General features: G+C 40.8%; 1 protein-coding gene across 4 annotated transcripts in view; it reads left to right on the top strand.

Moving 5' to 3' along the window:
* The window catches only part of R3HDM1 (R3H domain containing 1), an 80,811-nt gene extending 64,348 nt beyond the window's left edge, over nt 1-16,463 (top strand). For 2 of the 4 annotated variants that reach the window (XM_063161600.1, XM_063161597.1), the window contains 9 exons: nt 3,094-3,248; nt 3,797-3,945; nt 6,307-6,410; nt 6,998-7,165; nt 10,235-10,449; nt 11,251-11,401; nt 12,664-12,743; nt 13,492-13,576; nt 15,061-16,463. In XM_063161600.1, coding sequence (XP_063017670.1) covers nt 3,094-3,248; nt 3,797-3,945; nt 6,307-6,410; nt 6,998-7,165; nt 10,235-10,449; nt 11,251-11,401; nt 12,664-12,743; nt 13,492-13,576; nt 15,061-15,401 — 1,448 coding nt within the window. In that variant the 3' untranslated portion in view covers nt 15,402-16,463. The remainder of the gene's footprint in view (nt 1-3,093; nt 3,249-3,796; nt 3,946-6,306; nt 6,411-6,997; nt 7,166-10,234; nt 10,450-11,250; nt 11,402-12,663; nt 12,744-13,491; nt 13,577-15,060) is intronic. The other 2 variants (XM_063161598.1, XM_063161599.1) reach the window with 2 other exon arrangements.
* The last annotated feature ends 5,137 nt before the right edge of the window (nt 16,464-21,600 follow it).

Here is a 21,600-nt window from a genome sequence, read left to right as displayed (position 1 = left end):
GTCCAGCCAATAATTCTATTCAGTGTTGGGTTATTTGGTGTTTACCAGCACTAATGGGAGAAAGAAGGATCTTACCAGAAACTGCATAATTAGTGTTTAATGAAAATCTCCAAACTGCTCTCCAGCTATTGCTGGTTCTCATTTAATGCTTCATAGGCAAATTTGAATCAGCATTTTGGAAACTGATGGTTCCATGTCTTGTTATGTGTTCTGGAAATATCTCATAAGATGGTGTATTTGAAAATTCTCTCCCTTGTATTTTAAACCATTGATATTTGTATTCACTTGACACAAAGCTACACCTGAAGTGGTTGGTGCTTATTGGCAATGTGTGGTTTTGAGCCAAAGGCAGCACATTACTGGCTCATACAGCAAAGTGGCTGGGCAAAAATGAGAGTTACAAATCTTGCATTACACAAAAGCCATGGGGGTTGTTCATCTCAGGAAGTGGTTACTAACTATGAAATAACTTTGCAAACACAAATTCAGATAAAAGGTGGCAGCTTCTGAGAGCATGGCAACTGCAGCCACTTCTGGTCTAATGTTGAGGAGTGGCCTGACTTTATTGATGAGCTGTTGGATTCGGGGCCGTAACACTGTCTGAGAGGTTTACATTTCTCACAGTGAACCGGTCTCTTTTTCAGCTGCTTCCTGGCTTCCTTTTTAAAGGGGTTTCAGGTGAAATATTTTGGGGGGTTTACTTTTAATAAAAATGCTTTCGTTGTCAAAAGATGTTGGGAGAAGAAAACTCTCCTTAAGAAAAAAAGCATTTCCAATTGCCATGTTAATGTGAGCCCAGTTACCACGAGACCTAACTGCAGGTTGTTTAAAAATCCAGTCTGAACTACAGTTCCTGTAGGAACATCAGCTGCAGTTCAACTGGCTTCTGCTTCACAAGCCAGGGATAAAACTACTCCACTTGTAACAGTAGCTGTAGCTGTAATAGTCAAACCCAAGCTCATCAACTCCCAGCTCATTAACTGAGTGCTTGTACTTGCTTTTCTGTTCTTCAATACACACTGTTTCTCACTCCTAATGCATTATTCAAAAAATGTATTTCCATATTCTGTGAGTTAACTTTTCTTATCTTAACTGTGATTTCTTTTGAATTATGTAAATATTAAGAAACCTGCTCCTATTTTTACCTCCAGTTTCAGAGTATTTCTGTGTAATGGGGCAATGTACTGTGGCAGGTGTGGGGTCTGTGCTGAGTGCTGCATTTCTGTCAGCCCACTCTATGCAGAGGTGAAACTGCAGCTAAAAATAGAGCATTCTTTGGAACGCTCTGGGGAACCTTCGTGGCAGCCAATTTGTATTGTTCCAGTTCCCTCTGCTTGCAGAATTGATTGGATCTGTCTCTGCAAGTGCCAGAAAAGGCTGCAGAGCTACTCACAGTCCATTGCAATTTCTGGGACATGAGGGGCTCAGACTGCAGGTGCACTGTCACAGCACAACTTCCCATTCTGCTGCTTTTTAGGGGCCATAGACCACTTTATAACAAAGTATGTTAAAGCATTTTGTATATTACAGATATGAAGGGCATTTTGTGCACAGTTCAAACTTAAGTTATTAAGAATTCTAAGTACTAATCCTACTTCAAGCATGTATTGTTCTGAAGTTTTGTCTAGTCCTCTGAAAATATTTATAGTGTTGTGTGTTTCTAATGAATAGCTGTCTTGGTTTTAACAAACTGAATCTTCTTCCCTTTAATTTTCTGAAGCAATATTTGATAATATTAACAGTCTTTGTTTGGTGTTCATTGTTGCAATTTCTATGGAGAGCCTGCTGAGGCTGTTAGTGCACAATGTTCATTGTACTGTATGGGCAAAATCAATGAACATCCGAGGGTGCTGCTCACAAAAAGGTGTTTTATGTTAACTGGATTACTTTCAGAATAGACTGAGCCTTTTTTAGCACAGTTTAAAGAAAATCCAGGGGAGTTTTTGCAGCTAAATTTGCTCTATTATAGTTCCTTGCCAAGGTAGGGAGCATGGGGAATGTCAAGGTCAGTGGGCTGTGAATGTGTCCAACTCAAACCCAGACTCTTCTTGCCGTCAGTGCCTCTTGACAAGCCCAGTTTTGTTATTCTGGAGGGATAACTGGCTTTGTCTCAGAAACACTGACTGTGTTGGGGTTTTGCTGATGTGGTAAGTAGTGCACACCTGGATGATGGAACATGAGAGAAAAAGAACTTGTGTTCTGCATGTGTTTGGGTCATGGTAGCAGTTACCTGCAAAATGCTTTTTAAAAAAAGAGGAAAGGGGAGGTTAGGTTGGACTTCAGAAATGCACAAATTTCCTGTTTGGCATTCATGCTTGGGGTGTTTTGGTTTGGGTTTTGGGGCGGGGTAGAGTGGGTTTTTTTGGGCAATTTTTGAAAGATAGGAGAGTTTAAACAATAATAAATTGTTTTAGAGACACAGCATAGAGGGGTGAATATGAAAATCTTTTGTTGTGTCCCTAAGATAACTTTGAATATAAAACATCTTCCACTATGTACCAATATGGCTTGAACTTGGAAGATTTTTCTCAGTCCCCAGCTGGTTTTAGCATTACAGATTTCAGAAGAAATTGCCCCTTTGGAAAGGATTTGCACACAGGCCTTATGCAAATTTTACTGAAGTCTGATTTAGTTTTGAATTGCAGTCAAGATGCTCTGACCCCTGGGGTACCTGAGGTGCAAGCTGAATTTTGCATATGTAGAATTTTCAAACTGAAGTGCCTGGAATGGCCTTGTTGACAATACCAGACAATGAATTGGGTTTGATCCTGTCTAGCATGCTTTGTTCAAGTGCTTCCAGCTTTCACCTGTCCAATCAAGGTGTTAATGCATGTAAGCCAGAGTGTAAATGATAGTGCATGCATGTGGGAGCAGCATTGCAAACAGTATGGATAATGTTTCATGCTGAATCCAAATGAGTAAATCTGTTAATTTTAATGTTGGCTTCTTTTTATATGCATGATAAGTTCAACTGTTGTGAAGCTGCCAGATTAAACAAACCATTGGAAAATGCTACACGTGTATTTTTGAATAGGCAACTATGCTTAAAATGTGTTCATTATTTCAAAGTAAGATTTAAATGTATAATTTCAGGTTACCAGATTTTGCCCAACCAGCAGCAAAACTACCAGGGTTTAGTTGGAGTTCAGCAGTCTCAGAATCAAAATCTAGTCAGTGGCCAACATAACAACATTGGGAATCAAATTCAAGGTGTGATTGTTCCGTATCCCTCAGTGCCATCTTATCAGGTGGGTAATGTATTCATAACTTTCCAATGACTTCTGTGGCTTTGAGTGTTGGGGTTTTCTTTAAGTCCTTTGCTTTAGGGTAGAAATGGTAGAAAGCTGCAAGCAGGTGCCAAAGGTGACTGTGGGGACAGAAGCTAAAGATACAAACCCATAATGAAGTGAGAGGAAACAAGAACTTGTCACAAGTGCCCAAGTTCTAGTGCTGTTGGAAGCCAAGTGCTGTGTCATTTGCAGTTCAGAGGGTGGGGAAGAAAAGCTTGGAAGATTTCCTTCCCACCACTCCAGTTTCTATTGTAGAGAAAACAGCTTGTTAATTCATGGAGTCCTTTGGAGGCAGCATTTCCATTTGGGAGGAAAAAGATTTAAAGTTGTTTTTTTTTTTAATGGTGTTGTTATTTTAGCTACTGTTACCACTCTTATTCTGGTTTTAGAGAATTTCAGATCTTTCAGTTTCTGGTGTTATTTTTAAATTCTTATATCAAGTGGATGATGGTCAGGAGGCAGAAGCATTGTCACAGGAGAAACCCTCACTGTGTGGCCCATTGCAGGTTTCGGTGCCTCAAGGTTCCCAAGCAGTGCCCCAGCAGACATATCAGCAGCCTGTGATGATTCCCAGCCAGTCCAGCCAAGGGCTGCCCACCACAGGAATGCCAGTGTACTACAGTGTCATTCCATCAGGCCAACAGAACAATCTCAGGTAAGCTCAACTTCTCAGCAGCTGGGTTCAGTGGCTTTGTAAGAGCTGACAGGATCTGGTTTTAGTACTGCAGATATTAAAACCATGGTTTTAAAAGCAGATTTACATTCTATTTATTTTTTGCTCTTTTGCAATTAAGTGAAACAAGCAGTAGTGCTTTAACTGTGACATACTTGTTGGACTGGAAAACTTTGTCTCCATAGCACTTTCAGCAATACTTTACTGCAGTTCCACCTCTTAAATTTCCTGCATTCCATTTCTTACCCATGAGACACCAGTGTGCTCAGCAGTTCAGGCTTTCTGCAATAATATTTAAGATGACTATCCATATTCACTGGTTTTGACAAAGATACTACATGAATAATGTGCAGAGGAAAAATAATTTGAATCCCAGAAAAAGACTGACTTCTTTTTTGGAACTTTGCATGGAAAAGGTTTAGCTTACTTTGTATTGTAGATGAGGCCTGCTGGCACCAAGCTGGGTGTGAAACAAGTGTGGAAACTTGGCTTTTGTTTGATAAATAACCTTTTCCCTTTTCCTTTTCCCCTTTCCTTTTCCCCTTTCCTTTTCCCCTTTCCTTTTCCCCTTTCCTTTTCCCCTTTCCTTTTCCCCTTTCCTTTTCCCCTTTCCTTTTCCCCTTTCCTTTTCCCCTTTCCTTTTCCCCTTTCCTTTTCCCCTTTCCTTTTCCCCTTTCCTTTTCCCCTTTCCTTTTCCCCTTTCCTTTTCCCCTTTCCTTTTCCCCTTTCCTTTTCCCCTTTCCTTTTCCCCTTTCCTTTTCCCCTTTCCTTTTCCCCTTTCCTTTTCCCCTTTCCTTTTCCCCTTTCCTTTTCCCCTTTCCTTTCTTTTTACCTACCTTGGTAGCAGCAAATTGGTCTGCATGTGCAGCCCTCCCTGAGTATACATCTGTGTCTATTTGAGAACAGATAGGAAGTACCTAGGAGAATTCATTAGGATTCAGCTTCTTACATATTTTTCTTTTTCGAGTTTTTTTGAACTTACAAATGTGCAGCATTTAAAAATACCTGGGAGCTTTTAAACAAGCAGCAACAGTTTGAAGCTTGTTCATCTTTTTGAGAGTGCAGAGCTCAGTTGTATTTGTGCCATCGCCGCATGGTTTCGTCTGCTTAAATCTGGATTCCTGTTCTTTGTATCTGAAGGGGTTTTAATCCTTTTCTGTTTTATATTTGAGATTCAGTGAAGTCACAGGTAGGCATAATTGCAGGCTTTTCTTGAATTAAGTTTGGTTGCTTGATCTTTTGTGTAATTTAGAATGTCCCTCTCATTTATTAGGAATTCAGAGCAAACTAGCAACCAATGACAGCATTTGCTTTCATCAGAATAGTTGTGCTGCAGCACTTGAACAAGGAGAGCAGAGTGCTGTTCTGCAGGAGCTGTGTCAAGGCTTCAGGTCACTGCTGAAAACTAGAATCAGTAGGCAGAGCAGAAGCTGTGTGAAAGCATCTGTGTTTTCTCTTGGTTTTGTCTGCTTTAATGGAAGGGAATCTTTAAATTAAAATTATATAAGTGACCTGTGGGACAAAGGATGGAACAAACTTTCTACAGCATAGGTAAAAATAGTAGGTCCAAGAGGATTAAACCTACTTTTTTTTTTTTCCCCACAATTTAAAGGCATTGTTTTATTCTCAGAATGGTTATCTGTTAGTACAGGATTCTATAGGCACTGTTCTGACTATGGTCCTCCAACCTGATGTTCTGGCTGAGCATCAGTGGTAAATAGAATCTAACTATATCTGTTACCTGGTTTTCCCCTGATTATCCTGAAAACTACCTGGCATAAATAAACTTTGCAAGTTATCCTTTTCCTGCATTTTGCCAGCAGCTGAATGGTTGTTTATCCCCTGGAGTCCTGTTCCATCTCCTGTCTGGGCTGTGTCAGTGGGCCCTGGGGCAGAGCTGTCTTTGCTGTGCTGCCCCAGCTGCCCAGGGCCAGCCCCCAGCTGAGGGACTGCACCCCAAATCCCCATGGCAGGGGCTGTGGGCATCTCATAACTGAGACCTAATTCTGCTGCAGTGAGCAAGACAACAAATTGTCTTTTTGTTGTTATTATGCTGCATGTCTTTATGCTGATCTAGAGCTGTGGACACAAAAATAGAAATCAAAATAGGTGAATTAATGCAGTTTCTCAGTGTAGGCAGGGCACGTGTTTTTGCTGAGGAAGAGGTGGGAAGCTTCAGTCTATTGAAGAATGAATGAATTGAGGGTAGGTGGGAATATTCCTGATTTAAAATGAACAAAAGCTCAGTGATTTGCAGTACATGTACACAGCAAATGCAGGAGTCGTGATTAAATGAGTGCAGCATAAATGCCTGTTAGTCATGTTCTTTTTTTGTTATTACAGTTCATCTGTAGGATATTTGCAGCCTCCTGGATCAGAGCAGATACAGTTTCCTAGAACATCATCACCATGCAACTCACAGCAGCTTCAAGGACAGCAGTGTGCAGGTTGGGAGAACAAAGCTTTTATTGATAAGCTTAAAAAATGTCTGGCTATTATGATACTGGGTGATTGGACATTTGCTATTAAGGGTTTGATTTAGAATTGCTATATTCTATATCTTCTTTTGTTCCATTTTTGAATTTATTTTCCATTTTTAACCCTGAGGCTGATTAATTTGAAATCTCAAATTTTTAATCTTTGAAATACCTCAAGTTACTTTCTTAAAATCCAATACCATACATCACAATACCTTGCACGTCTATGGGAGAGTTCAGACAGACATGGGAGCCACACACTGGCAGCAGAATCACTTCCATCCTTTTCTCAATAGCCAGATGGGTCTGAAAACCTTGGGATTTGGGTCTCTGTTTGACAGAAGGAGTGAGGTACATTTTGGAAGCAGCACACTTGGCTCTTCTACTCAAGAACCATTCTAGATTTCAGTTAACAGAGTAGGAGCAATGATTTTCTTGAGGGGAGTTTGAGCATTGTGGGGTAGCTTTTTGACCTGCTGGAAAGCTGAAAGAACTTCAAAGCTGTGTGGGGTGTGTTGTTTTTATGGCAGCCTTATTCACTGCTTTTACTTTCATAGTTTATAGCAACCATTCGAGTCAGAAGCCATCACCTCCTACATTATTGCCACCTTCATCCAAGTCAAAGCCACAGCAGGCTGCTTCCATTGTGCACTACAGCATAGTGTCTCCACCCTCATCATGTAAAAGTTCACCCACTGGTCTTTCCATCATGCAGCCAAAAAAAGGTATCTTTTCTTGGGATTTTCATCTAAGCCATTCTGTCTAGAACATGCTGTAAATTTGCAGATTGGTTTCATGGCTAACTGCAACTTGAGTGCCATCTCTTTTTTTTTTTTTTTTTAATTCTTCATCTCTATTGCTATTATTGTACCTTTTAAAATGATGAATGGGATTTTAAGTGAAACAGTGGCTCATGGGGCAGCCTGGAGCCACCCTCACTCAGCAGGTAAATGTTATTCAGCAGAAACACTGAAGTCAGGTTCAGAAGGTTTTGGTGTACAAAATACTTGGGTCATTTTTAGAAGGTGTGTAAACAGAAGCCTCAATGTGTTTGAAAGCAGTGCTGACATTGATTTTATCAATCCATGAAACCTTTATAAATGTTAATGTCCAGACACTTAAAACTCTGAAGGTCCAGCCATAAAATTGATGATTGACTGGTCAGGAAAATAAGAGCACTAGGGTTAGCCAGCAAACAAGGGATTACAGAGCAATCCTGTGACCACAGTGGCACAGTCTTTATTTACTATTAGGGAATTTGATGCAAAAAGGGATAATCTGAAATTCTGCTATCTCAGTATTTTGCAAGCAAGCACTAGATGAAACAACCCTAGATCAATGACCTACATTCTGCTACAGGTGTGGTGTTTTTACAAACATTTATCTTTAAAGTGTTTTTTGAACCTGTTTATTAGTAAATAGATAACATGCAGTTAAGTGGCAGGAGAGCTGGATCAGCAGTTCATGGGCAGGTTTGGTTTGGGTTCCATTTTGCTTCAAGTTTGTTTGGCTTTAATTCTGGAAGGTTGTCATTTCTGAATGTCTAAAGGGAGCCTTGCACTGGTTTGTTTTTCTGCCCTCCTATCCTGGAGTGCTGGTTTTGTGCAGTTTGGATGGCCTGGTTCAGACCTGTAAACTGGGAGTTCAGGAAGTTTCAGGAAGGAGGAAGCCCTCTATGGGAGAGCAAATTCTGGGGAATAAATCAAAACTTGTGCTTTTCAGCAAGTGAGGACATTGAGGTGCTGAATGAAGGCCCCTGAGGTGGGGCCAATGGGCAGGTGCACAGACAAGCAGCAGAGTTGTGTTACAGGGGACCAGGCTGTAAAGCTGGGGAGGCTTTGAAGGATTTCTGGGTTTCCCTTCTCATGGGATTTGACAGGTCATAAAGTGTCTGCAAACTGACTGTATCACACTTCATTGTGTCAGGATGCTTGGTTAGGAAAAGAAGTCCATTTATTTTCACTTCCTGAAATGCTGGGGAATTAGAACCAAAAGAAAAAACATGATTTTCTGAATGCATCAAGTTTTCTTTTGCAGTTTCAATTGCATTTTAGATTGACACTCTTTTAGAGATGGTGGTGTAGATGTTTCTGGAAGACAAACATATTTTTGTTGGGTGTTCCATTCTTACAGAACAAAGATAAGTCAGAAAGAGTATGCTAGAATGTTGCAGAGTGAAATACTATATATAAACCAGTAATCTGTAAATTATTATAATCTATAAAATATATAAATATATGCATACAATATTAAAATGAAACCCACTTTGTGTGCTAGAGGTAGTGTGTGTAGAGGTGTTTGGCATATCTCAGGTTTACATATAGGGACTAGGTAAGTTTATGGCTTTACCAGTGGAAAAGTGTTGTGTTGTGTTGTATATTATTCTGATTATGTAGCAGTCATAAACAGAGTTTATTCTGTTGTGCAACAAAACAGAAATATTCACAATGGGGCTCTTGCAGGGACACCTTAATTTGTATCCTCTGCTAAAGCTGGCCAGATACCTGATGGTTCAATTACAATCTGTAACACCTGGGTAAAACTTGTTGCTATTAAAAAGAAAATATCGATGTGAAAACACTGTTAATTCAGTTAGCCATGTAATAAATATTTCCAAATACAATTTACAAAAGAATGCATAACATTAAAACTAACATTAGTTTTAATGTTATGCATTCCTTATTCTACCTAGCTTGGTTTGGTTTTTGAAGAAGTCTCTCTTTTTGTGGAGCCCAGGGGTAGTGAAAACAATAGCCCATTACAAAAAACACCAGATGAATGCATTTTATCATCTGTACCTTGATGCTATGACGTGGCAGTAAATTTAGAAGACTGCAGAATCCTGCTTTCTGGATGATTAAATAATGTTTAAAGTGTTTTAATCTTGGTTTCTGAGAAATGTTGTAAAGCAGAGAAGGAAATTGCAAACAACCATTTACAAATAGAAAGGGCATTTATATAAATTACTTGGGGCAGAGGGGGGAGATGGTTTGTCTCTTGGGCAGCCTCTCCTCACAGCTCCTGGTGTGAAACTGCAACAGTGCTGGATGTTGAGGTTAGAGATGGTGGTGTAGATGTTTCTGGAAGACAAACATATTTTTGTTGGGTGTTCCATTCTTATAGAACAAAGATAAGTCAGAAAGAGTATGCTAGAGTGTTGCAGAGTGAAATACTGCGTATAAACCAGTAAGCTGTAAATGATTATAATCTATAAAATATATAAATACATACATACAATATTAAAATGAAACCCACTTTTGTGTACTAGAGGTAGTGTGTGTAGAGGTGTTTGGCATATCTCAGGTTTACATATAGGGATAGTTTCTGTGGCTGCCACAGGACCCGGGTGGGACAGGCTGTGGGGATCAGTTCAGTATCTGCCCAGAAAAGCATTCCAGGGAGAACCTGTGAGGGTAAGCCTGCCTAGACTAAAGGTTGATCCCAGGTCTTTCTGATATCTGCCATTGTATCAGGGAAAACATTTTGAGTCTGCATTGCTGTATGTCACGTAAAACTATTTTCACTCAATAACACATTCTGCAATACAGTGCTCTGACAGAAGCTGCAGTGAATGTTGAATACTGTCAGCTACTAACAAATAGTGATTTCTTTCAAAAATATTCTCAGCAATGCGTTTCAGTGGCTCCACATTTCTGGGAAGCCCTCTCTCAGTTAGCTATTGCAGGTGTAGGTGAAAGTGGCAATGCAATTATTGTACAGACGATACCGCTCCAGTTTCTCGAAGGAGCAGCTCCTTCAGGCACACGTTCCGCGTGTCATTGTCCCTTTGGCAGCGGGCAGTGCTGACGGTGCCGCGTTTCTCTCCCTCGCTCTCTGTGTGGCAGCCGCGCCGCCCGCCGGGGGGGTGCTGATGATGCAGCTCAGCGTGCCCGGCAGCGCCGCCCCGCGGAACCCGTCCCCGCCGCAGAGGAGAGCGGGCAAGTTCTACTGCGAGCCCCCCCGCGGGCACAAGGGCACCGACATCGGCACTTTGGACGGGGCCGCGCAGGTACGGGCTGGTGCCTGATTGAAATGTGCATCGCTGCTGGCTTCTTCAAAAGTTCTTTCTGGGGAATGTGAAAAAGACCTATTTTATGATTGGCTTTTCACAAGTATTAAAATTAATATTGTATGTGTTGTAGTAGAAAGTAATGCTGTATTAATTCTCTTAAGTACTGTGTTAAATATAGTTTTGGGTTATAAAAAAATGTTAAAATAGGAACTATGCTATGTAGGATACTTTTTTAAAGAAAGGACTTGCAGTGACATAGCAGCCACAGGACACCTGAATCTTTCAGAGAAAAAGAATTTATTGCTCCATTATCAGAAGAAATGAACTTCTTCCTGCCTTGAAGGCACTGTTAGGATTCAGAGGAAGAAGTTGACACTGACCAGACAGAATCCTGTATTTAAATGGAATTTATGCATCATGTATGAGATGTATGAATATGCCACAGGCTGTTGCTTTTAGGGGTTAATCCTTTGTTAACGTGGGTCCTTTTTCAGGCTTGTGCTGCCCAGAAAAAGGTACCCGGACATCCATAACTCTTTGTCTCTATTGTCTCATATTGTCCTAATTCAAATTGTCCAAATTATTATTACTCTAATTGTATTACTATTTTTATAACCATTTTATTACTATAAACTTTCAAAATTTTAAAAACAAGTGATTGGCTTTTTTCACAGGGAATAAAAATCTTTCTCTGGTTACTAGAGCTATTTTAACTTTTTGTAAATTTTGAAGGCTGTGGGTGCTGTTCAGCTTGTTCCAGTAGTATTTTTTGAACCACTAAGGTGTTGTTTATTCCAGCTGCAGCATAGTCCTCAACTGGGCAGCCCTGGCACCTCACCAGCCCAATCACCAGCACCAGCCCAGCTGTCAAACATGAAGAACATCCGTCCCACACTGACACCTCTTTCTATCGTGTCCCAGTTTTCTAGACCTTTTGTCCCTGGACAAGGTATATTTTTAGTTAACTAAAATGTGTGTGATTCCTACTTGAAAATTTCTATTTGTTTTAAAATACAAGTTATATGAGGATTTTCTGATGAGTTGTGACTCACTTTTTAGTAGTATTGCTGTTGAAGCAGAATCACCAAAATTATTCACTCAAACATCATTTAAAATTTCATCTTATCTCTCTGCACTGGTACTGTCCCTCATATCTTCAAAGGCTTTTCATCTCCTCATTAATGTGTTTCTCTAGCACATGGCTTTTTCATATTGTGACATTTCCCATTTCAGCATTGAAAATATTTATAAAATGTTTGCTAGAATTTAGCTTCAAGTCCTAACCATAAATCATGAGTTAATACTGCACTGAATTGCACCACTGCCTAAGCATGTATTTTTCATTCCTCTGTAGAACAACAAGCATGATGGGATGGAGCCTTTAGCCAGGACTGTACCTCAGTTAGTATTTCAGATAGGACCCACCCAAGGACACAAAAAATTCCTTGTAGAGGAATTTCAATCTTCTGCTGCCATGTCAACAGAAAATAGGGAGTTTTCACTGAGTTGGGATAGTTGATAATACAATGATATAAATCCTTTTTGTCAGTGAGCAAAAGTATCCTGCTAAAATTCCCAAACTCAAAATTAACAGGTCTGTTTTACAGAAAGATTTACTTTAAAGCAAAATTTACAGAAAATTCTGTATGTCTCTCTTACTGATAAAGCAAACTTTATTTTCTTGTCTTTATCTCATTTGTTGCATAATCTTTGTCATTGCTTTGTGTTCTGATGTTGTATCAATCCCAGGTGGGCTGTTTGAAGCACACCTTTCAAGCTCCCTTCATCTGCTGTGATTACTGAAAACTTCAGTGCATTGTCTTTGTGCATCCTTGCAACAAATAGGAACCTGAAGATGGACCTGCCTCTAATCAGGGCTGTAACCATGAAATGACCAAATCAGCATGCTGAGAGGAGCTTTAGACCTATTAAAGTAATTTTGAAATGAAAGGACTTATCTAAGACTGTAGTGAAGAAAAACTTTGAGTGTAATCCCTAAATAGCAGCAAGTTTGTACCTTTTCACCTTGGGATCAGGAGGTGTTGATCAGGAGGGAGTCAGGGCAGCTCTGAGTTTGTTAGCCCAGGCAGACTCCCAGCTTTGTGCACTGCAGTTCTGCTTTCTCTTCTGTGTAACACTCTCAGTGTGACAGGGACTTGGAGGAAGCTTTCCTGTACCAGAAAAACCCTTCTAATTACCTTTCTCTTCAAGGAGATGCCAGATACCCATTGCTTGGCCAACCCCTGCAATACAATCCATCTTTGTTACGTGGACAAGTAACAAGCCAACAGGTATTAACACAGAACAATCTCATAAACAATGAAAAAAAAAAAACAATTCAGGACTACCATTACAAGCACCTAGAACAGGGGAATGTGTTATTGCACTTGGAGAGTAATTAAGTGGAAGGTGCTTGCTTTGCAATAAGTTTTATTCCATGTCAATACTCCCCATTGTTCTTGTTTGTTGTATTAAAAAGTGAAAAACGTTTGTCTGAATTATGGCTTTTGGTTTTAAGCAATTCACTAGCTAATTCAAAAATCTAAAGGGGACCCTTTGCTAAAACTATTTTCTTTTATTCAGTAACCATTTCTAAAAAGAAAAGTGGTAATTTTTAAACAAAGAGTGGGTTTGTTCCTTTTAAGAAAAACAAATCCAAAATATTGGTGTTAGCAAAGCTGAAAAGGCTTTGCCTCTATTTAATTTCTGGGACACACACACCCCCTGTCTCTCCCTTGCTCAGTTCTACCCAATGGCAGCTGGAGGATGTGATGGCTGGGGCAGGGGGATGTTCTTCCAAGATGATTTTAGGTGATTTTTTCCCCCCATCATTGCCTCCCTTTCCTCTGTAGTGAAGGATTGAACGTGCCTGACTGTAGATTATCAAACTCAGTGACTGAAATTGGATGTGAAGGTGCTCTCTGTCCCGTGGTAGTGCAGGTTATTTTCCAGACCTTGCTCTTGTCACTGAGCTGATGTGAAAGCTCAAGGTACTGGTGGATTGTCACTGACGTACCCTCTTTATGCCAATCTTCCCAGTGTCAGCCTGGAAACAGACATGGGAACAGGGGAAAGAAACCAGCAAAGAAGGCTGCTTCAGCAGATCTTGGTGCAGGAGAACCAGGTATGGAACTGCTCACTGACACAGTCCTCCAGAAAAATGAATTGTGGTGATGGGCTGGGAATGCACAAGAAAAGCTCAGGTGAGAAGGGCCAGAGCCAAGAGAAATCAGACAGAAATGGACATGGCAGACACTGGAAACATAAGGATGGGGAGGAAAACATGGAGAGAGGGGAAAAATGAAGTTAAATGGGAAAAGTGTAGTTTTGAAGGCTGGAGAAAAGACCAGAGAAGTTCAGGATTGGAGAGTACTAAAAGAAAGAGCACGTATGTCAGTTTACTGGGCCTAAGGTCTGTGACATTGTTACATTAAATATTAAATATACACACCCCTGCTTCCTTTTACTGGCCTAACAAGCGAAATCAAACAAAAACCACAAATAACTTTGTGCTCTTTGCTTTGTTTTGGTTTTAGTTTTTCCCATTTTTGTATATTTAAGCACATGGATATTGGAAACATTTTAAGAGATCCATAGATTAGCTCGTTGGAATTGGTAAAGAGGTCATCTTTTATGACAAAAAAAAATCTGATGGCATCTATCTTAATACCTTTACTGAGAATTTTCGCTCCCTGCTGTCAACTCTTCACAGAAAGTTACAGAAAAATCAGTTTTTCTAACAATTTAATGGAAAGGATTTTTTTTTGAGGTAAGACAGACTAGTTCTTTGGCATGGTGATGTGTGAAGTGTTACCAGGCAAGGCCAGTGAGATGCTATAGTGAGTTCTGAAACCTGCTGCAAAATGAGTTCTTGATGATTTTATTTCCCCCTCTTTGTTTTGAGGACCCTCTTTGTATTCCCAGCTTTTATTTGCACACTTGTACAAGTAAGCAGATTGTAGTTATAAGCACTGCTAAATGTGAGACCAAAGGCTCTCTAGAATATCAGAAAGGCAAATGCTGTGGGTTTGGTATCACCAAGTGGAGATACAAGTATGAAATAAGTGATTTTTTGTTGCAGTGTGATGTCATGGCCTGTCTCAGTGTGCCAATCACCTCTCCCTTCCCCCTCCCTTGCCCCTGCTGAGTGCTGTCTGTCAATCTTGGCATTCCAGAAAGGTTTGGTGTGATTGGCAGAGTTTAAAAGAGGCCTCTCAGCCCTGGGGACATTGGACCATCCAGGTGTCTTTGTCCCCTGAGGCTCCCCCCTCCTTGCCTGGTTGGTGGGATCCCTACCCCTTCCCTCCCCCTCTCCCCGGGGTTAAAAGACACAGCAACCACGGGGTTCCTTGGTGTGTTGGAGCTGTTGCTGCATTCAGAGGGACGTGGGCCAGAATAAAGCTCTGGATCAAAACCCTCCAGCAGAACTGTCTCCTTTCCTTCACCTCACCTTGAAGCCTCTCCACCAGAGGCAAACCTGAGCTCCTGCACGCCTGGACTCGTCCCGAGCGCCCAGCTGCAATATCCAGCTAGCCAAAATTTTTCATTTAGGATGCTGTATCAATAAGTGCAATAACAGATTGAGATTTACTGTTTTTCTTGTTTCAGTTGTGGGCAAAGTTCTAGAAATTACCGAGCTGCCCGAAGGCATCACTCGCACGGAGGCAGAGAAGCTCTTTGGGGAACTGTTGAAGGTGGGCGCCAAGATCCGGTGGCTGAGGGACTCGCAGTGCCAGCAGCAGCAGCAGCAGCGGCGGCTCTGCGGGGACGGCGGCGGGGGCGCCGGGGACTTGGCCTCCAGCTACACGGTGCTGGCCACCTTCCCCAGCACGGCGGCGGCGCAGAGCGCGCTCAAGAGACAGAGCGGCGGCGCGGGCGGCAAGTTCCGCCTGAGGAGCAGCAGGCGGCACCGCGAGCCGCACGGCCTCGAGAGGGCCAGCTCGCAGTAGCGCCGCCGCCTTCCCCCCATCGGTTCGGTGTCGCGGGCTTTCCGTGCTCTCCAGAGAGACTCCTGGGATGTTTTGTCACGTGGCGTTGCCATTGAAGAATAAATAACCCGGTGAATCCAGCAAGATGAAGAAAAAAATTGACAGAGTTGCTCCCAGACGATAGCAAGGAATCATCTTTGCGACAGGCGGCTTTCTGCAAGGAACGCTGCTGAAATGCCCCCTACTTTTATAGTAGTTTTGTTTTATATTTTTGAAATCTTGTATCAGATCCAAAGTTCTATTGTACAGCAGATGTTCATAAAAATCCATATGCAGATTTGTATTTTATAATCCCTTTTCACAGCCAGCACGCAGCAGTCCATTCCAAGGCAGGAACCTGAGGATTGGTGGAGGGGAAAAGAGAACCATTCTCAAGGAATTATATTCATTTTCTAGCAAACTATCCAACATCTTCAAGTTAACCTGTTCTTTGCCCCTTGTGTGTTTTTTCTTCTTTTCTTTCTTTTTTCCTCTTTTTTTTCTTTTTCTTCTTTTTCTGTTTTTCTTTAAGAAAAAAAAAAAAAAGAATATCATTTTAGTAACTAACTCCTTAGGTGGTCATTGTCTTTTGCAATATATTCAAACAATGTCAAAAGAAATTACAAGTTTGTACCCTTGAAGAATTTGCTTCTGATCCAGCAAGTTTAATAATTACTAGAAGGGGATTATGAATAGGTTACAAAGAATGTTCACTGAATCACATTTTAATATTTCTTTTTAACAAAAGTGTGAAGAAACTTTATGTATCTTCATACAAGTGACAAAATGTTTGCACTTTAATTGTGTTCCCACCAGTATGGGTCTCTTTCTCTTCCTTTTCACGCTAAGATAATTGTGTTTGGTAAGTGCTGGAAACCTTTTTAATAGTTTAAGTTTTCATCATTTGCAGATGCTCACTGGACATTAAAGATTCATTGCACATACATGAAAACTTTTTTCAACTTGTGTAATTTGCAAGTCTGTACAATGTGTGCTGATGCAAGCCTTTTTCAGTTCAAAAGAATAAATGTTTACAAACACAAACTTTTTCAGTGCACTTGTTTAAGCTTCTAGGAGTCTTCTGAAACCTGGATGAGCTCATATTAATGGCTGGAATCCTTTCAAATGTGAGGAAAGATCTTAAACCCACAAATATTAGAGCCTCTTAAAAAAACACCTGCTGTTCCTCCTCTGGCATTTATGTTATCCAGCCTTTCATAATATTTAAATGTTTCTCTATATAAGTAAAAAAGAGAAAATAGTCAGATGCTGTAAGGGACTGCTCTTGATTTTTTATTTTTACCTCGGGAACTGATTTGCTGTGTAGACAAGCAACTACTTGGTCACTTCCTAAGGCTATCACTTTGTGCATGCGTGACTTCTGAAAGAGGAAACTCAAAGTAAACTTTGTGTTTAAAAACATTTTACAGGGGATAAAGGTGAAGAATTAAGGTGCCTAAACCAGCATTAATTTCCATTGTTTGTACAAATGATTCTATCCCTGAACACCCAAACAGTTATGAAGTACTTGGAGGAAAACTTAGAAAACTGACCAGTCTGGGAATAATGTAGCCTAATGAATTAGTTTTATGGGACTTGATTCTGTGAAATGCTATAGCAACAGGGATTTACTGAAGGTCAACTTAGATGCTCCCCTAAAACAAAGGGGAGGATGTTGACTTCAAGTCCCAGATAAAAGACAAATCTACTCATTGCAGTCTGCTTTTCTACAAGGATGGTACTGAGGATGCATTTCTTGCTGCAGTTTGCTGCACTCAAAGCCCCAGTTTATCAATAACCCCTCCTCTGAGCAGCACAGCCAGCATGGCCACTGCTGCATTCTCTCACTGCCTCCTGCTGATTGCCATGCTAGTTCAGGATTATGGTTTAATCCTGTAAAAGCAGCTAAGAGATTGAAGGGCTGTAGGGACAGGTGTCTGAGCCCAGCCAGGCAGTGCCTCCCATTGTTAACTCCTTCCACAACAAGGTTCTTCCAAGATGCAGAAGGGCAGGCAGTAGCTGAGAGCTTCCATCTCTTCTGAAAGTCCCCAGCACTAAATCTGTATCAAATCAAACCCTTTCCAAAGGATGTTGCATGGCTTGCTGCATCTCATAAACTGTCCTCCCAATAAACAGAGAAGAAAAGGTAATGTGAGGTAAGCATGGAGAATGCAGCCCAAGCAACAGGAAGGGAGGGATACACTGATTAGGAATAAGGCACAGAAAATATTTAATTTTTATCAAAGCAGATATAAACTTGAATGCAAGTTGCCCTAGAATAAAACATTCAAACATGTAGGAAGCATGTTGTAGTCTAATCCAGAAACTGACCCTTTCCAGTCAGGTCTGCCCCCCTTTCTGAGAACGTTTCACTCTGTGTTAAACAGGGATGGTTTTGTTATTTTATCTGGATGTGTTGGTATGAGCCCACAATTCACAGGACTCTGGCACTGACAGACGTTTCTGATGTCTGCAGTGGGCAAAGTGTTGAAATATTTCCTCTTCACAGCTGTGTTTATTCCTGGGTTTGTGCTGTTTCATACTTCCTCTAGTAAGCAAACAGGATGCAGACTCATCTAACCAAGCCACTTTGTACCTTCCTGGCCTTTACCCCCTTCTGCCTCCTTTGGTTCCTTAAACCACACGAGCCCAGGCACTGTGAAAACCCCTGGAATTGCATTTGTTCCACGGATTTGGATCACAGTCTAGAAAGCAAATAAAAGCACTTTATGCATGTAAAATGCATTCTCATGTTCTAAAGAAATCTTTTAGTACTCCAGTGTATTTGAGCTTCCTCTCATTTACCATTAAAGCTATTTTTAAAGCAAATAGTGGCAAAAGGAATTAAGTGGGGACTTCCATTGCAACAATATAATATGTTTTGTTTTACTGAGAGCATGTCCTAACTTTTAAAACTAAAGAAAAGCACTGGAAGAATAAGCAGAAAAGCTGAACAAGTGCAGCCATTACCTACTCCACTAAAAGCTACTACTTCTTGATTTTAATTTTTAATTAACACACTTACAGTGTAAAATTCCTCCCAGGACTGTGAACACTTCATATAATGTCTGATAATTAAAACTTAAGAATATAAATTTAAGCCCCATACTTAGAGGACTCCCTGAACCACCTGGGCCTGATGCTGGAATTGGGTGGCTCATTGCAGCACCCCCTAAAACCCCCTCACAGCCCTGCCAGGCTGTGGCTGCTGTGTTTGCTAAGGCAGGGCTGGTTGGGAACAAGCATCTTACATCTTCCCTGGCATTCCTCCCTGAGCAAACGTCACCTGTTCTGATATGAAATGTGTTCCTTTCACTCACATACACTTAGAAAAATGACAGGAAAAGGAGCAGTATCTCAGAAGACAGAAACCCTGTGCTGTGGTGTACTCAGACTGCAGAGCTTGGGTGTCTCCACCCCCAACCCTTTTGTAGGACGTGGTGTTTAAAGATCTGGTGGCACAGGGATGTTTGCAAATGGGGTTTTAGCAAAGCACCAGAACTGTGCAGTTCCATGAATCCAGGAAGGTACCTGGGTACAGGGAGTTTTTACCTATTTCCCATTTCTTGCAAGCCAGTTCCCTCTCAAGATGGAATGAATAGTTGGATTCTCATCCTATGACACTCATTTGTGCCTTAAAACTTCACACTTGACTTGGCTGTTGTTTTGAGTTAACCTTGTACTAGCCTGGATGCCTGGAAGGGTGTCAAAATTCCAACTTCTATAAATACTATTTAGCTCCATGTTATATTTTTTCCACATAAAATTGGTGCAGGCTTCAGTTCTTGTATTCAGCCCTGAAGCAAAGAATGTTTAGATGAAGCTTTGGAGAAAACTGACCAAAACACTTTTAAGTTACAGGTCATGAAAAGTTATTGTAGCTGGAATTTTTATATATTTCTAACTGTGAAAGGAATTATTTCAATCCCTTCAATGTTTCTACAGCTTGGTTTTCATGAAGGCTGATGAAGGTCTTTTCATGAAGGTCTTCTCTATGTCCTATTCACATTTAAAACATTTTGGGTATTTTGGCTATTGATGTAAGTATAAAATTAAAGTGCACAACATTAATGTGACTTCATTTTGGAAGCTTCATTTCTTGGGTGTAGAAACCCTTCAAAGGGCCTGATTTCCAGAATTATCTGAAAATTAAGCCCCTGTAAGTTATCTTATTCTGGAACCTAAGAGCAAAGTCTCCATCCACATCCAAAACCTTCAGGGTAAATTTAAATTACCTCTTGGATTACTTGAAAATGTGTGCAATTATGTTCTCACCACCATGTGTGTGAGCCTCCTCTTGCTTCAGTGTCTGCCTTGTGTCCTCAGAGCCACAGGGCTGGGCTTTGGCCCTGGCTCAGCTCAGCAGCCCTCACTGCAAGGTTTAGCTTTTATCCTGCTTGCAACTACCTGATGTTCTGCAATGGCTGTCAAAGTCTGTTGGGTTGGAAGTGGAACTTGCTGAAGACCTGATCAAGCATTACAATTTGGTCCAGGACACAAACACTGCAGTGTTTGCTGCTATTTTTTCATTTTCCAGTCTCACTGGGCCATGAAAAGGGATGCTTGCAGCTGTAATGGACTGTGCCTGCACTTGGGAAGAGAAACCCCAATGTCACATGAGCCTGGTGCTGTAAACCAATGAGCTGTAGAGGACAACCTGTGTGTCACTGGCAGCTGTATGCTTTTAAAACTGGAATAAGTTATAAAAATAAACTGTGTTGCTGTGGATAATGCTTAACAGTGAGATTTATTTTTAATTCAGCTCCTGTGCCCCAGTTACCTGGGAATGTGAATGAGCTGGGATTGATGAGGATCCACGGTACTGACAGCAGTGCAGTGTTTCAGAGCAGGTGAGCAGAGGTGGAAGGGCAGGGACTGACTCCAACCCCCAGGGATCTGTTACACTCCATCTCCCAGAATTCCTTGGCAGGTCAAAAAGAACATTTACAAGCAATATTGCACATCATACCTCAATGACAGTGGCCTCAGTTTGAATTTGAAAGGGAGATGCTGGCATTCTGCTTTTTTCTCATATCCTAACTTCTGCCCTAGCTGTAGGGTTAATTAGCTTTGCCCTTCTTTGGTTTTCCAAGGTCGTTAATAACAAACACCATTTGTAAGTGTGCCCTGATAGTCTACCACACTGATTTATACCAGACCTTGACTCCACAGTTGCTGAAATTTGCTGACTTTTTACTTGGCTTAAACTTTGATTTGTCAATTAATTGAAGGGTGAAGCAACTGTGCAATTTAAAATAGGAATTCCCTAATGAAGATACTTCCCATTTTGATCCAGATGGATGTGTTCTGGTGTTGGGGAGAAAAAATTATTCTCTTAGAATGCAAATGACTGCCTTGCTTTGTTTGCCATGCCAGTAACAGAAAACACAGAAGACATCTCCCTTCAAAGAACTGAATCCCAGTAATGCTCCAGCTGTTCAACTATTTTTTCTCAATAAAATTTTCTACTTACTGGTTAGTTATCCTGTCTTTTTCTAGGGCTACAAACTGCAGCCCTCTGTTGTTTCCAGACACAACTGTGCTAAAGGCTCTCAGCAAAGACATATCCAACAAGTCAGTGACCCTACAGTTGGAGACTTCAAAATTGTGGTTTTTGAGAATGTAATATAAATACTTCCTAAGGATGTAAGAGATTGTGTAAGAGATTGTACACTTCCACAAAAATTACATGTCCAGTCAATAGTAAGCCCTTTTTTTAATTCCTTGTTTCAATGGTATCAAAGAGTTTGAAAATCATATTTGAAAACTATTTTCAAAACACACAGTGTTCACCATTTTACTCACCTGTCTCGTGAAACTTGGCTTCCAACTTAGGGTTCCAAATCAGATGCAGTAAACGCAAACTACAGCTGCTGGAAATGCCAAGAGAATTAGTGCAACACATCCAAATTTATTAGAGAATTCAAGATACACCTTACAACCTAACCTCTTCCTCCCATGCTACACATGCAGTTGTGTAACAGAGATGTCTCTTTGTTGATGTCCAAAAACAAATTCAGTTTGATACTATCCAACCTTTGGCATTGCCCTTAAATCTGTTTTGTATCGTGAAGAAAATACTAAAATATCTGATTTTTTTTTTTTTAATCCATCTCAGGAACATGTTCTGATGGTATTTCTTTAAGAAACTTGCAGAGGCACGACACACATGCAAAGCCTA

This window comes from Melospiza melodia, chromosome 8 (assembly GCF_035770615.1).
Source record: "Melospiza melodia melodia isolate bMelMel2 chromosome 8, bMelMel2.pri, whole genome shotgun sequence".
NCBI classification, from domain to species: domain Eukaryota; kingdom Metazoa; phylum Chordata; class Aves; order Passeriformes; family Passerellidae; genus Melospiza; species Melospiza melodia.
Note: the sequence above shows the minus strand (reverse complement) of the source record. Positions and strands in the feature narration are given on the sequence as shown.